Source organism: Haliotis rufescens, unplaced genomic scaffold, assembly GCF_023055435.1.
Source record: "Haliotis rufescens isolate VD_foot unplaced genomic scaffold, xgHalRufe1.0.p SCAF_11, whole genome shotgun sequence".
Lineage (NCBI taxonomy): Eukaryota > Metazoa > Mollusca > Gastropoda > Lepetellida > Haliotidae > Haliotis > Haliotis rufescens.
In genome coordinates this window covers 31,097,561-31,113,356 of record NW_025963791.1, presented here as the reverse complement: position 1 = coordinate 31,113,356, position 15,796 = coordinate 31,097,561, and the positions used below count along the sequence as shown (strand labels likewise).

Genomic DNA, 15,796 nt, shown 5'->3' with positions numbered 1-15,796 from the left:
GAAAGATAAATTTTGTGGTTTAAGCTGACAACCTGAAATGTTTATGTACGACAGATATATTTTTCCAGAATTAAATTGCCTATAATTAAGGGTGCATATAACACACGAGTGTGTAAAATACGCGAATAAATAAGTCTTGTGTACATTGATCAGTTGGAAGGGGGATAATTGGGATTGTTCACTTGCCAATATATTAACAAATATCGCCCTGGGCGCTTATTGGAGCGGGGCGCTTATTTCGTCGAATACGGTATTTGCCGGGTACACATTGTGTGTGCACAAAATGGCGGACACTACACGCAGGGTACTCTGTGCAGCAGTGATCGTTTCTGTGCTAGGACCAGGAATTGTTGAGGGTGTGACATTCGACAATTTCACTGCACTAAAAAAAGAGTGGGTCGATTGTGGATACCCCCCAGCAGAAACATATAATGAAACGAGGTCTACTTATACTAATAGTTTTAGTATATGCGTTGAGAAATATAACGCCGTTCCTACAGTGAAGACAATCTGTGATCTATACCAACAAGAGGTTCATAGGTTCTGTCTCTGGTCGGAGTCGGTTGATGTGCGGGAAACAGCCGATGAAACCAGGCAATTGTTGAACACACGTCTTCACGTATGTAGCGTAGCGAAGAGGGTGCGGTTGAGTTACCCGATGCAGGAACACCTACAAGGTCCAAGGTGTCCATCTGCCTGTTCCACACTTGGCGCCGCAGAAGTGTGCAGATTGCTCATCATTCTATCGTTGACAGGTAAGATCAGGGGATCAAACTACTGTTGCATTGGGTTTGAGTAAAGTACAGTAAACTACGGTTATAACGAACTCCAAAGGACTACTAATTTTAGTTCGTTATAACCGTAGATCGTTATAAGCATATATACAGTATAACTACAGCAAATAGTCGGGACCAAAAAAGTAAGTTCGTTATATCCGTGAGTTCGTTATAAGCGTGTTCGTTATAACCGTAGTTTACTGTACACCAAACGCTGACAAACTTTGCGCGTGGGCCAATATCGGAGTAACGTGCCTTTAAGTACATGTATGATGTTGGTCATACATACATTTATATTAAGTAAGATGGAAGGAGCAATCCATTGTCATTAAGCCAGGTTGTTTTATGTAATACCCGGTTCACATGCATAACATTTACTAACGTAAGTAATTTTACACTTGTATAACTATATATATGTGAGTATATGTAAATGTCACATGAAAAGCATCTTAGGTGTGTAAATAAAGTATGTACATTGTGTGAGGAACACATATTCGTCAGTCTGTTCACGACTTTCAGGGGCGGTCGGGTAGCCTAGTGGTTAAAGCGTTCGCTCGTCACGCCGAAGACCCGGGTTCGATTCCCGACATGGGTACAATGTGTGAAGCCCATTTCTGGTGTCCCCCGCCGTGATATTGCTGGAATATTGCTAAAAGCGGCGTAAAACCATACTCACTCACTCACTCACGACTTTCAACACAAAACAGGTTGTTTTCCAATCAAATTTGAATGAGAAGAGAGTTACTTATTTCACCGAAAAGTTTGGCGTGAATAAACATGTGTTTGATTTAATTTGTACACAAAGTTTCAACTCCTTGAAACCAAAAGAAAAAACCGTCCGCTGACAATTTGTTTGGTGTTAGCAAAAGAACAGACATTAATTAGATCATCATCTTACGTTGACATAAACGTTCCCATTGCAACATATACACACAGTGAAAATTTACACTTACATGCACCTGCTCCAGACATGATGCAAATTCCCTCCTGGTGTAAATATACACACGTGAGTAACGCGTTTACGTGACAAGTATACTCACGTACACTCTTCAAAAAAAAAAACGCACATAAATTTATTGTACCTAATAAAGACAATATATTAAATTTAATATCATAGATACAGATACGAAATTCTGGAGTTCGATAGTCACATGTTGTCGTTGTACACAGTTGTATTGTTTTCAGAAAAGGTGGTATTTTAAATAAATTTGAAAAATGGACGTATTGTTATAAGACAGTCAATGTTGTTTCATATTATAAATATTTGACTGTGTCTTCTCGATTATCATGGTCAACATCATGTAAGCAGTTGGCTCTGCAAGCATCTAAAGCCTTGATTCCTGTCTATAGAGTTTTTAAAGAAAACAAATTTATATCTTTCTGGGTTGTTTCGGACATTTTTGACAGAAAAATAGCACCAATTCTTCTGTATGGTTCAGAAATATGGGGATGTCAATATAATGATTTCATTGAAAACATTCATGCCATGTACTTTAATATTTTGGTGTCGGTAAATATGCCTCTAACAAAGCCATTCTAGGAGAAACTGGTCGTACCAATCTTTTTGTTTCATCCCAGCTACGGGCAGTTAAATATTGGATAAAGCTACTTCGTATGGATTCAAATAGATTTCCTCTTCACTGTTATAATATGTTAAAAGCCTTGGATGAAAAGGGTAAATATTGTTTATGGGTGTCTGATATCAGAAATATTCTTTGTATGTCTGTTTTTTTTCTCTTGCATGGATATCTCAAGATGTTGGAAAAGATAAATTATTTATCTTCATGCTTAAGCAAAGATTACTTGATATATTTTGGCACTGTCAAATATCATCCTCAAGGTTTTTATGCCATTATACGAATATAAAATCATTACTTGTTCCTGAAAGATATGTATCTGTACTTCAGGATAGAATTTTGAGAAGATCTTTGTGAAAATTACGTATATCATTACATAATTTTAATGTTAATAATCTCAGAAAGAAAAATGTACAAGATAAAGAAAGTAGTTTAAGCCGTTATTGTATGAAGGCTATGTTGAGGATGAGTTTCAAAGATGAACAACTGATGAAACAAATTGTTGAACTCCCGCAATGCTAATACAATATCATCTCTGTCAATATTCCTGAAGAAGATTTTTGAAATTAGACCGTAATATTATATGAAAACTTATTATTACCTACACGTGACTGTACAATATTGATACAAAAAAACACTTCTGTACTATGGGTCAAATGGCCTAAAATATTGAATAAACTTCTGTCTGTCTGTCTGTCTGTTGTACACAGGCATTGAAAACTGTTCATTGTCATGTCACATAAGGCCACAAGGTTGCGCTGAACTCAGTATCTCGTGTGACCGCCCGGGCAGCAATCACGGCTCTGCTTCTCCTCGGCACTGACTGGATGTGTACGAATTCTCTCCTGCGGAATCCTGCGCCATTCTGCTTGTTACGCGTTGGACAGATGTGGAAGTGTCTTCGGCGTATTCTGACGTTGACGTTCACGTCGATCGAGTTCATCCCAGAGGTGTTCGATTGGACTGAGATCTGGTAATCTCGAAGGCCAGGGCATGTCGTTGATGTTGGCATTATGAAGGTAGTCTACCGTGACACAAGCTGTGTGATTTGGAGCGTTGTCCCGTTGAAACAGCTCCCTCTAGTCAATGATTGAAAGAAGGTGAGGTTGAAGAATTTGATTCATGTAGTGATTTTCTGTCAAATTTCTCTGAACCATAATCAATTCAGGTCGCTTGGTGTAGGATATGACCCCCTACAACCATGAAACTACCGCCACCGAATTTGTCGAATTCACGTACACAATGTGGGGCAAAACGCTTATTTCGATGACGATTAACACGTTGTCTTCCATCTCGCCGGTAAGGAAGAAATCCTGATTCATCGCTAAACCACCCTCGTCTCCAGTTTCTCGAATTCCAAGGCTGTTTTTGTGTTTATGGCACAACGCAAGCGCCGCTGTCGATGGATCTGTTGCGTCCTGCAGTCTCAGTAGCTGTGGCATTGCGATGACATAGGTGGAAGTGTCGAATGCAGCGATTCTGTGCAGGGATGGTAACTCTTGGTCGGCCGGTTCTCGGACGGTCTGCAGTGGAATTGAACTGTGTGTATCGGACACAAAGGCGGCAAATGGTGCTGTGGTGGACGTTGAAGTGGCGTGCAACAGAAGATTCTCCTCTTTGGATAAGTCCTGTGGCGATATTCCGATCGGCGGCGCTGAGTCTCGTTAGTTTCGAACTTGAAAAATGTTGACAATTGAATAACAAATTATTGGCTTATGCTTGCCTTTTTATAGCCACTCCCACGAGTTACAAATGCCATAACTTGCACGTGCATTTTGCTTCACTGTTTTCCTCCATGACGTTTTTGAACAAGTGGGAAAACAATGCCGTTTAAGACATTGCAAATCGACAATGTCTGCGTTTTGACACACCGTTTGTCGAATATCAGGCCGCTAACATTTTACCGGATTTTTTGTGTAATCAGGTTCAATGAACTAAATGCTACCTGTGCGTTTCTTTTTTTGAAGAGTGTATATATTGCTACACACGTATGCACATATACACACATATGTATAGAGGCACTTGTGAACGGGGTATAAGCTGCCCTATAATAAGGGTAATAAGAATAATAGATAACACAACCCGGCAGAAGCACAATGGTTTGCTCCTTCCATAATAAGAATTATTTTGAACTTATTTTGACATTTATTATTCTATTGACAAAACTGTAAGTGGTCCAAGTATAGTCTTACACAGCACCAATACATGTCACCGGCTCAAGGGTAGTCATAGTTGTATACGTGACACTTGAACAGCAACAACAACAACAACAACAACAACAACAACAACATCCACAATGATAACAAAGGGTCACAAAAGCCTATGGGTAGGAATAAACATATAAATGTCTCTTGAACAACAACGTGTTACACTGGCCTCATGGTAGTGACACACGTATGCAGGTCTCTTTTACAACAACGTGTTACACTGGCCTGATGGTAGTGACACACGTATGCAGGTCTCTTGAACAACAACGTGTTACACTGGCCTGATGGTAGTGACACACGTATGCAGGTCTCTTGAACAACAACGTGTCACACTGGCCTAATGGTAGTGACACACGTATGCAGGTCTCTTGAACAACTACGTGTCACACTGGCCTGATGGTAGTGACACACGTATGCAGGTCTCTTGAACAACAACGTGTCACACTGGCCTGATGGTAGTGACACACGTATGCCGGTCTCTTGAACAACAACGTGTCACACTGGCCTGATGGTAGTGACACACGTATGCAGGTCTCTTGAACAACAACGTGTCACACTGGCCTGATGGTAGTGACACACATATGCAGGTCTCTTGAACAACAACGTGTCACACTGGCCTGATGGTAGTGACACACGTATGCAGGTCTCTTGAACAACAACGTGTCACACTGGCCTGATGGTAGTGACACACATATGCAGGTCTCTTGAACAACAACGTGTCACACTGGCCTGATGGTAGTGACACACGTATGCAGGTCTCTTGAACAACAACGTGTCACACTGGCCTGGTGGTAGTGACACACGTATGCAGGTCTCTTGAACAACAACTGATTACACTGGCCTCATATACACACCTCTTGAACAACAGATGTAAGTAGCCAACGATTAGTCATACACAAATATATGCCTCTTGAACAAAATATGTAATTAGCCAACGATTAGTCATACACATATATATATGCCTCTTGAACAACAGGTGTAAGTAGCCAACGATTAGTCATACACATATATATGCCTCTTGAACAACAGATGAAAGTAGCCTTCGACTAGTCATACACATATATATGCCTCTGAAACAACAGATGTAAGTAGCCTACAGGTAGTCTTACACATATATATACCTCTTGAACAACAGATGTAAGTAGCCTACAATTAGTCATACACATATATATATATATATATATGCCTCTTGAACAACAGATGTAAGTAGCCTACGATTAGTCTTACACATATATATATATATATATATATGCCTCTTGAACAACAGATGTAAGTAGCCTACAATTAGTCATACACACATATATATATATATATATATATGCCTCTTGAACAACAGATGTAAGTAGCCTACGATTAGTCTTACACATATATATGCCTCTTGAACAACAGATAGCAGTATCCTAAAACTAGTCATAAAACTTATACATGAATCTTGAACAACAGCAGGTGGCTGAAGCCTACAGGTAGTCATACATGCCACTTACACAACAACAACATATGACAGCAGCCTCACCTTGCACAGTTACATGTCACTTGGACAACAGTTGGCAGTAGCCTAAAAATAGTCACACATTTACAAGTCTCTTGCACAACAACAGATGTTAGTGGCTTAGGGTCGTCACATCACTATATCTTCAAAGCAAGCATGTTATTCCCTTTTGCATTCATTGAAATGAGTGCGCGACGGCTACCGTCAACATAGGCTGTCGTCATAGCGATCACGCACACTTTGTAAACAACACAAATTAGTTTACAGTACCCTTTTGTGGTGTGAATATTCAAGTGGAGTAAGGCTAAAAATCCAACTTTCTGTTATTGCTACGTTTTACAGTACATGTTTACACCGTCTCTCTCTCTCTCTCTCTCTCTCTCTTTCTCTCCCTCTCTCGCTCTCTCTCTCTCTCGCTCTCAGTTATTCACTATTACGGCGTCATCCCGTTTATTGTGACGTAGAAAATTTGATGTTCAAAAGTGCAAAATGTTAACGACCAATCAGTGTTACACTTAAATACACTTAAATACCTTGTTGATTTTGATCGTGTATCCTGCACAAACTGCTTTGCTTGCCATTCATACATTGCACGCTGTCGTAACAGCAAATCAAATCAGAGGGTGTTATTGGGACTTGGAACCTATAATTGACCAATCACAAACGAGTGCTTCACGAATAAACATAATAGAATGATAACATCCAAGCCGTTAAAGGGGAAGTGTACACTCAAAAATCACTTTCTTTCTTTTTCAAAACAAAACGCAATTTTAGAATTAGTTAGTATTTGTGTTTGAAAATATACACTCACTTTTTCCACAGTGAAAGTAGGTAGCTCACAATACTGTGAAAATGATATGCCGTTATGAGGCCTTCGTTTTTCGAGCTAAACAGGCCTGAGTTATCCCCCTTAGGTTATGACGTAATTGGTGCCAATTCAACTGGGTCCCTGTCTATTCTCAACGCAAAAGATATCAAGTACCAGTTTGCGGTAAAACAACATGGCCTACGACACACGCCGGCGCAGTGGTGACTCAGCATAACACTATGCTGGCTGGCATCTGAGACGCTAGAATCACACGCCTGTACCTACACCACGTGAAGCGGCTCTAACAAAGCATGTTGACGTCATAATGTTTATCAATTGGCACCAATGACGTCATATTGCAAGGGGCATAAGCCATGGTGTTTTTGTTATGGAAATAGAACACTTGGTAAATGTGAAATATAAATCGTTTTAACGCAAAACATATGTTAATTAATTGTGTTATTTTTATATTTTTGTCTATGACACCACTAGGTTAACACTTTTAATGTGGAAAAAGTACAAGAAAAATAGGTTCATTTCAGTGTGCACTTGCCCTTTAAGGAAGCAGATATTTTGGGTGTCAACATTTCAGATAGTCAGATTTCCCAGGGATCGAAATAGGGTACAGTCAAATGTCGTTTACCATTTACTAATAAAACTTTGACTTCGCTCACGCGTCCTATAAAATTATATCATTTAACTAAAGCATTTATCCATGACATAAGCTTATGACATAAAAACATGTATGTCATACCCCAATGATATAAGTATGCAAATTAGATATGCAAATTAGATAACCGGAAGTGGGACTTTTTTCGCCGGTGCACGTGAGTAGGTGTTTACAAACAACATGGATACCTTTGATGTTGGAGACATTATTTCAATTATTCTGCAAAAGTCTGTTTAAGTATTTTGTTAAAATTAATCCGAGGAACTTTTTTTCTCAGCGAAGGAATATGTCATAAAGGAGTTAAGAGGTTGTTTATTTTGGTTTACACGGCTATGGAAAACATGTATCACTACGCACGATCTATATGTAAGATTTCGACAAGTTGCTGATGTTAATGTTTAATGCAATTATTCCTTAATTGGGAAGCAAAAATGTGAAAATGATAAATAGAATTCATCACGAGTGTTTTTCAATATGGGAAATATCAACCTCGTCCCGTTAATCGGTATTTGCCTCGCCAAAGGCTCGGCAAATACCGATTAACTAAGACTCGGTTGATATTTCCCATATTAAAAAACACTCGTGATGAATCCTCTATATATCCTGCTGATATAATTTGTAAACCTCCCCGAGCTGACATCTGTTGACCAATGGCAGCTTGGCGGTTTGGTTATGTACGTTGTGTTCCACAACATCATCCACCAAAGACACATTATGTAGACACACAATGCATTTTTCTCTTTCGTCGAAATGCAAAATCGGTGGTTCTTCAAATCTGCTTCATATAGCCTATATGTTATACTAGCTAAGACATCATGGCAAGTAGATGGCCAGTGTTTGAATGATTTAAAAAATGATAATTTCCTATGGAATGTATAAAAGACAAATTAGCCTTCTAATCTCAGTCGTTAGAATTCCCATATTGATTGCAATGTCAGGAATGTAATTTATCATTTTCAGTTTGGTTCTAGCATATATTTCAAAATGACATCTACATTTACCTCCTCATCAGAAAGTTAAAAGGAGAGTTAATCATATCAGCGCCATTGTTTCCTCCGTGATTGTCCTAGGAGCCTAAAAATGTTCATATCATGTGAAAACTTATTATTGATTACTGCTGGTTTTTTTTGTTCTTCTAAGGACTTCTGCGTCCAGTTGACATCTAATCTTCATTAATATCTTAGGACTGGTGAATAAACACTTAAATATTTCAGTATATTTGGATTGAGTGAGTTGGATTTAACGCCGCTTTTAACAGTATTCCAGTTATATCACGGCGTGTCAGCTTAATGTGGGAGGAAAGCCCGAAGTGATGCAGGTCTCAGACGTTTACCACTTCGGTGAAACCCACGAGCACGGGTATGGTGCTGACAAACCTAGAAACATAATCGGGACGAATCGGGATTCGAACCCACAATAATAGGTTTCTGGTGTGCCCAAGGGACACAACTCTGCACAGCGAATCGCAGCGCCTTAGACGACTTGGCCACCCGTGCCCCCAGAATATTCCGAATAATGTGTGTGTTCTTTTCCCAAAAGTAAGTTAAATAGTGTAATGTAAAAAAACGTAATATATTGCTCCTACAATACGAAGATAAACTACAACTTACAAACCTTCCCAAACAGTCATTATTGCCAGAGTCCAATTTGCAACAAAGGCAAGTCTTTTTAGGATATGTTAAGCTGGAAATGCAGATGTCACAAATTAAATCTATAAAATTCGTTATAATGGTGTGTTAATGTTTCAGGGCCAAACACCTTCCTGAATTGGCAGCCCACGACAACGAGTTCGAATTTAAATCCGACAGAGAATCCGACAGAGAATCCGACAGAGAATCCGACAGAGAATCAGACACAGACTCAGACACAGGCTCCGACACAGAATCAGACACAGACTCAGACACAGGCTCCGACACAGAATCAGACACAGAATACCACACAACCAGCAGCCCGAACATCATCTGGTAATTGACGATTCGGTCATGTGTATGACTATCAGTATGTGTCCAGTATGGGGCTCATGTTTCGTGATATTCCTACACCGGGTATTTAATTTTACTAGCTTTATTGATTGACTTTATGAGCAATTGGGATACGATGACATGCATCAACAAGTCAGCAAGCCTGACCAGCCGATCACATTAGTCGTATTTTACGACACGCATGGGTTGCTGAAGACCAATTTCTAACCCGGATCTTCACGGGTCAAAATATAACACAGCATTTGTCAGCTTTTTACATGGATTGCGTTCAGCTACTAATAAACTTCCTCAACAAAATTAATCTACTGACCAGTCCTTTGCGACACGACTACCTTGAATATAATTCCTACTGACATTGAAGGAATACATGTTTGCTTCCGCGGCCCAGCATTCATAAACCTTATTCTGATATTTTGGCAACATTATTCCTCGTAATTACATACATTAAGTTCATATTGTGGACAAAAACATAAATATATATTCACTGACCAAGAACAATTCCGACGGAATATTTATATATTTGTTATTTTTTGGGAGCAGATTTTCATTCTGATATAGGTCCATGCACGTTCATGTAATACAAATAGCGCCTTAAAAGCGTTCCAGAGCGTAATTGATAATAGAATGATAGGTCCCCAGTATTCCGACAACCACAAACCGGTTAGAATAGTTCCCTAGTATTCCTATAACCCGAAACCGGTAAGAAGAGGTAAGAAGTATTCCCATATCCACAAACCAGTTAGAATGGGTAAGAAGTATTCCTATAACCCCAAACCAGTTAGAATAGGTAAGAAGTATTCCTATAACCTAAAAACCGGTTAGAATAGGTCCCTAGTATTCCTATAACCCCAAACCGGTAAGAATAGGTAAGAAGTATTCCTTTAACCCAAAACCGGTTAGAATAGGTACCCACTTATTTATATAACCCCAAACCGGTTAAAATGGTCCCCAGTTTTCCTTTAATCCGGAACCGGTCACTACTTGTCCCCAGTGCTCTCTTGCTTGTCGTAGAAGGCAGCCAAACTGGACCGGGTGGTTATGCTCTTTGTCATGGTGATTGCGTGTCATCGTTGAACGTCGCTTGTAATATCAACCACTGCTTCGCGTTGTCAAAACGGAGTGCGTGAGTGAGTTGGATTTAACGCCGCTTTTAACAATATTCCAGTTATATCGCGGCGTGTCAGCTTGATGTGGGAGGAAAGCCCGAAGTGATGCAGGTTTCAGACGTTTACCACTTTGGTGAAACCCACGAGCATGGGTATGGTGCTGACAAACCTAGAAACATAATCGGGGACGCAACTCTGCACAGCGAATCGCGGCGCCTTAGACGACTGGGCCACCCGTGCCCCCACAAAGATCTGAGGTCATCCCACTACAGGTCACGTCAGAATGACGTTTCATTCGTCCAGTCTGAGATTGCGAAAGTGAAAGTCCGATTGTGTTTCATGTGACCTGTAATGGGATGACCTCAGATCTTTGTGTGGCGGACACTACGATCTTATTTTAATGACAGTGTATAAGAACTGCTACACTACTTCCAATGGTTTCTTGAACATATATGCCATTGGTGTTTTCACATTTTATTACATTTCCAGTGAAATATCTCCTGTATTCCGCCCTAGTGGTGGCCATCTGCGTGGCTCTCTACATTATCTACAGAACAAGAAAAACGGTGGGTTGGAGTAGTTATTTAATTTCGAGTGTGTGAGTGGGTTGGGTTTAACGCCGCTTTTAACACTATTCCAGTTATATCACGGCGTGTCAGCTTAATGTGGGAGGAAAGCCCGAAGTGATGCAGGTCTCAGACGTTTACCACTTCGGTGAAACCCACGAGCACGGGTATGGTGCTGACAAACCTAGAAACATAATCGGGGCGAACCGGGATTCGAACCCACAATCATAGGTTTCTGGCGTGCCCAAGGGACGCAATTCTGCACAGCGAATCGCGGCGCCTTAGACGACTGGGCCACCCGTGCCCCCTATTTATTTTCGAGGGTATAATATAGCTCTGTGATGCCTTCTCTTTCACATGCTGGCTAACCCATGTATAGATTTACCAACTTGTGATTTACGTATGTCTTCAGATCCTGACTTGCCTTCAAGAGGATGGGAAAACGTCGGAGTCACCTGAAGATGGGAAGGGGACCTACCAGAAGTTACCACATTTTGAAAGGGCTGTACCATCATTAGACGCTGTAGATAAAGTCAAATAGTTTGATTACTACTGCCTGTGATTGACATTCAGGCTTAACCTGTTATCCTATGAATCTGCACTCTGTTTGTTGCAATGATTCTTATTTGCAAAATGAAAACAAGACACTCACATGAGCAATGGGTGTGTATGAAGGCTCATCAACCCTCTATATGAAGTAGTCACACACACACACACACACACACACACACACACACACACACACACACACACACACACACACACACACACACACACACACACACATACATACATACATACATACATACATTCATAATGTAATGCAGTCGGTGCTACCAGTCAGTAATGCATGTATAACGATGCAGGAATGAGACGCTTCATGTTGAAGTTTTTAAACATAGATCTTTAGATAATCTTCTTTGTATTTTGCGACATTTACATGTATTATATTTCTGTTCACTTATTAAACTCATTAACCCCCCAGACATTTTATTTTGTTTTCATGTGTTATTCCCTGACCATACTTTGCCATCAATTAGTCTGAAGCACGGGTCAGCCTTCATCAAGCCCTGATCTTCATCATACAAGGTCTCCTCCATCCCTGCATCTCTTTGTAAGATCTCAAGTGTCGCTGGCCTCACTACATCAAGCATCGTTTACACAGTTGTGACAAGGTTCAGATTAAGGTACTGCCCTCTTGTATTTTTATTGATTAGTATTTTTAAAATGTTAAATTCCCTCGGGTTTTTAGTTACCGTTTGGGCGTTTGTCTCTCGACAAGACAGCATGACAAGAGGGATGACTGAAACTGGCCCTTTATGTCGAGCAATATCCCTGCAGGGACCGTCCTTGGTGTGTACATTTCACACCGTTAGAGGTAAAATCTGAGATGCTCCTTCTACCAAGATTTCAAAGAGCATCATACGACTCTTGTTCAGAAGTTGTTTAATCAAGGTTACAACTTTCACGGCCACAGTAACCGTATCATAAGGCTTTATGATAGACATGTGGAGGACATTTCCAAATTTGAGTGAGTGAGTTGGGTTTGACGCCGCTTTTAGCAGTATTCCAGTTATATCACGGCGTGTCAGCTTAATGTGGGAGGAAAGCCCGAAGTGATGCAGGTCTCAGACGTTTACCACTTCGGTGAAACCCACGAGCACGGGTATGGTGCTGACAAACCTAGAAACATAATCGGGGCGAACCGGGATTCGAACCCACAATTATAGGTTTTTGGCGTGTCCAGGGGACGCAACTCTGCACAGCGAATCGCGGCGCCTTAGACGACTGGGCCACCCGTGCCCCCTTCCAAATTTGACGTATCAGTGACAAAAATGATGTCCGATGCAATTCCCCATTTTGACTTGTACTATATGTTCCAGTGTTCTTTAAGGTGAACAACTGACTTGCCTTTGCATGTGTTTGTGACAGGTCCCAGCGTTGGTGCAGGACACGCTCACTTTCTTATACCTAAACTTTCGATAAACCAGAAGCTTAAGTTAAAATTCTTGGCCAGATTATCTTGTTTTGACTTTGTCGATATTCCGATTCATATGCATTAAGAAACAGGTCCGCAAGAAGGGTAACACAACTGGTGCCCATGGGGATGCCTACTTCTTGCCTAAATAGCTTACCCCCAAATATTTCTTGGATGTTATCAATGAGGAAGTCCAAGATTTCACATATTGTTTTCTCAGTAAACTTCAGATGGCATTTGGCTTTCATGTTTGACAAATTGTCCTGAGCCTCTGAAGATAGATATGTATCTGTTGTCACCACGTTTTGTAACAAAAGCCCAATGGATTAAGGAATGAGGCTTTTCCTTATGTTTCTCATGTTGGATAGTGGTGTACAAATGGTCACCAAGTTTTGAACAAAAGCCCAATGGATCAAGGAATGAAGCTTTTCCTTAAGTTTCTCATGTTGGATAGTTGTGTTTTGACCAAATTGTACTAGGTTCTTTTCTGTGATTGCCAAAAGTCAAGCAAATCTTTTGAGATTTTGAGAATCAACATGGTATTAATTTCACTTGTCTCAAATACTGCTTGAAGAAGGTTCAAGGAAAATGTATTAAGGATTATGGTTAATTTGGTGGGATTTGGTGGTACATTTCCTAGGCCCCTTAATATATCTCTCTTTGTACGGAATGGAGATGTCTTCAGGTTTTAGAGTCAAGTCAAAGGCTGACAGTGCTGGGTAGATTTCTTCCTCAGTTAACATACTGGCCTTATACGTGGCATTATTGGATATGTCATTTATACCAAGTTCTTTGATCAAAGAATTATGTAGTGATGCTTACATTTAATAGTTATGTTATTTGAGGTCTTGTCAGTGGGAAAAACTAAACACATTTCATGTAGAGCAGCCAGACTTTGGGCGACAGCTTGTGCATGCTACCAATAACAACAACTGACTTAACCAACCCTATTTGAAAGACAGGTTCCTGTTTCTTTTGGCCGATTTTTCTGCATATGCTTCGACAACATCCTTAAAAATGTATAAGTTGTGATCTCAAATGGAAGGAGGTTGCTCACGATATTTTGGTCCATATTTGAACAACTGACAAAGGTTGTAATTGTCAACAATAGAGAAGTCACCTGTGATTATATACACAGTAAAAAAAGTGTTGCACCCCCACATTAATACGTTTGATACATCACAACATTTAAAACGCCCGACTCTGGTTTTAATGGTAGGTATTCCTTGGGGATCTGATGTTAAATGTGTAATGTTTTCGGAGGGAAGATGATCACCAAAACGTAGCAATCAGCACGTGAATTGCATGGTGCATGACATTTGCAGATTGCAGTATCTTCTTAAGCTCAACATCGCCTATAAAAGATGTTCTCTGACAGCCCAGTTTATTGTAACCCACAATGCCGGGTAGACGATTGTCAGAAGCAGTCAAGTGGCAGATTATTGGCCTTCATGGAGCAGGTCTTTCGTTCAAGGAGATTGGCAGAAGAACCGGACATCACTACTCAACAATAAGCCGTTTGGTCAGAAAACACGCACAAACTAATGATGTAAGGAATCGCAGACCCTCTGGCAGACCACGTAAGACCACAGTTAGAGATGACAGAGCGTTGTTGAGGGTGGTAAGGCGTCATCCATTTGCTACAAGCACAACCTTGAAACGTCTTTGGCTTCCTCGTCAACAGTTCAGTACCCAGACCGTGAGAAATCGTCTTAAAGCTGCAGGGTTGAAGTCCAGAAGGGTTATCAAGCGACCTAAACTCACAGACAACCACAAACGACTACGTCTAGCCTGGTGTAGACTGAGACAGAACTGGAACTTGAGGTCCTGGAGAAGAGTCCACTGGTCGGACGAAAGCAGGTTCCTTCTGCATGTTGTGGATGGCAGAGTGAGAGTATGGAGGCGTCCTGGAACAGCTTATACTGCAAGAAACATCATGCCAACTGTACCATATGGAGGTGGATCTGTTATGGTCTGGGGATGCTTCTCATTTGATTGTAAGCTTGATTTAGTGACCATACGAGGCAACTTGACAGGGGAGCGCTACATCCAAGAGGTGCTGAATCCAGTTGTGGTGCCCCATTTTGACAATCATCCACTGGCCACCAGACCGATATTCATGGATGACAATGCCAGACCACATCGTTCACGAGCTGTGACCCAGGTTATCCACAACAATGCTCTGACGCAGATTCCATGGCCAGCAATGAGTCCAGATCTGAATCCTCTGGAACATGTATGGGACATTTTGGGACGCCTGATTTATCGTCGGGACCCTCCTCCACAGAACTTGCGTGAATTGGAAGCAGCATTACACGAGGAGTGGCAGCAGCTGCCCATGGAGCGATTCCAACGTCTGGTGAGGAGTATGAGACGAAGACTTCAAGCTGTGATCCAAGTGCTTGGTGGAAGTTCTCGATATTGACTTACTGTGTTCGTCAAATCTCCATATGACATTCTTACCCTATTGGATGAATTTGGTCACTAAAAATTATTGAGATGTCACCATACTTAATGCGTCTTCGTTGTTCGTTCATTTTTCGTAAAAGTTCAGCATGAGATTATTACATGCCATAAGGTCATGGAATACCCCATTTAAGTTCATTGTATAGACAATACACTGGTTTGTTGGTATAC

At 40.8% G+C, this 15,796-nt stretch overlaps 1 protein-coding gene across 1 annotated transcript; it reads left to right on the top strand.

Moving 5' to 3' along the window:
* The first annotated feature begins 260 nt into the window (after positions 1–260).
* LOC124132565 lies at positions 261–12,167 on the top strand. The gene is made up of 4 exons (XM_046496524.2): positions 261–755; positions 9,276–9,491; positions 11,105–11,181; positions 11,594–12,167. Exons 1-4 carry the CDS (start codon positions 284–286, stop codon positions 11,720–11,722), a joined length of 894 nt encoding a protein of 297 aa, XP_046352480.2. The 5' UTR covers positions 261–283; the 3' UTR covers positions 11,723–12,167.
* The last annotated feature ends 3,629 nt before the right edge of the window (positions 12,168–15,796 follow it).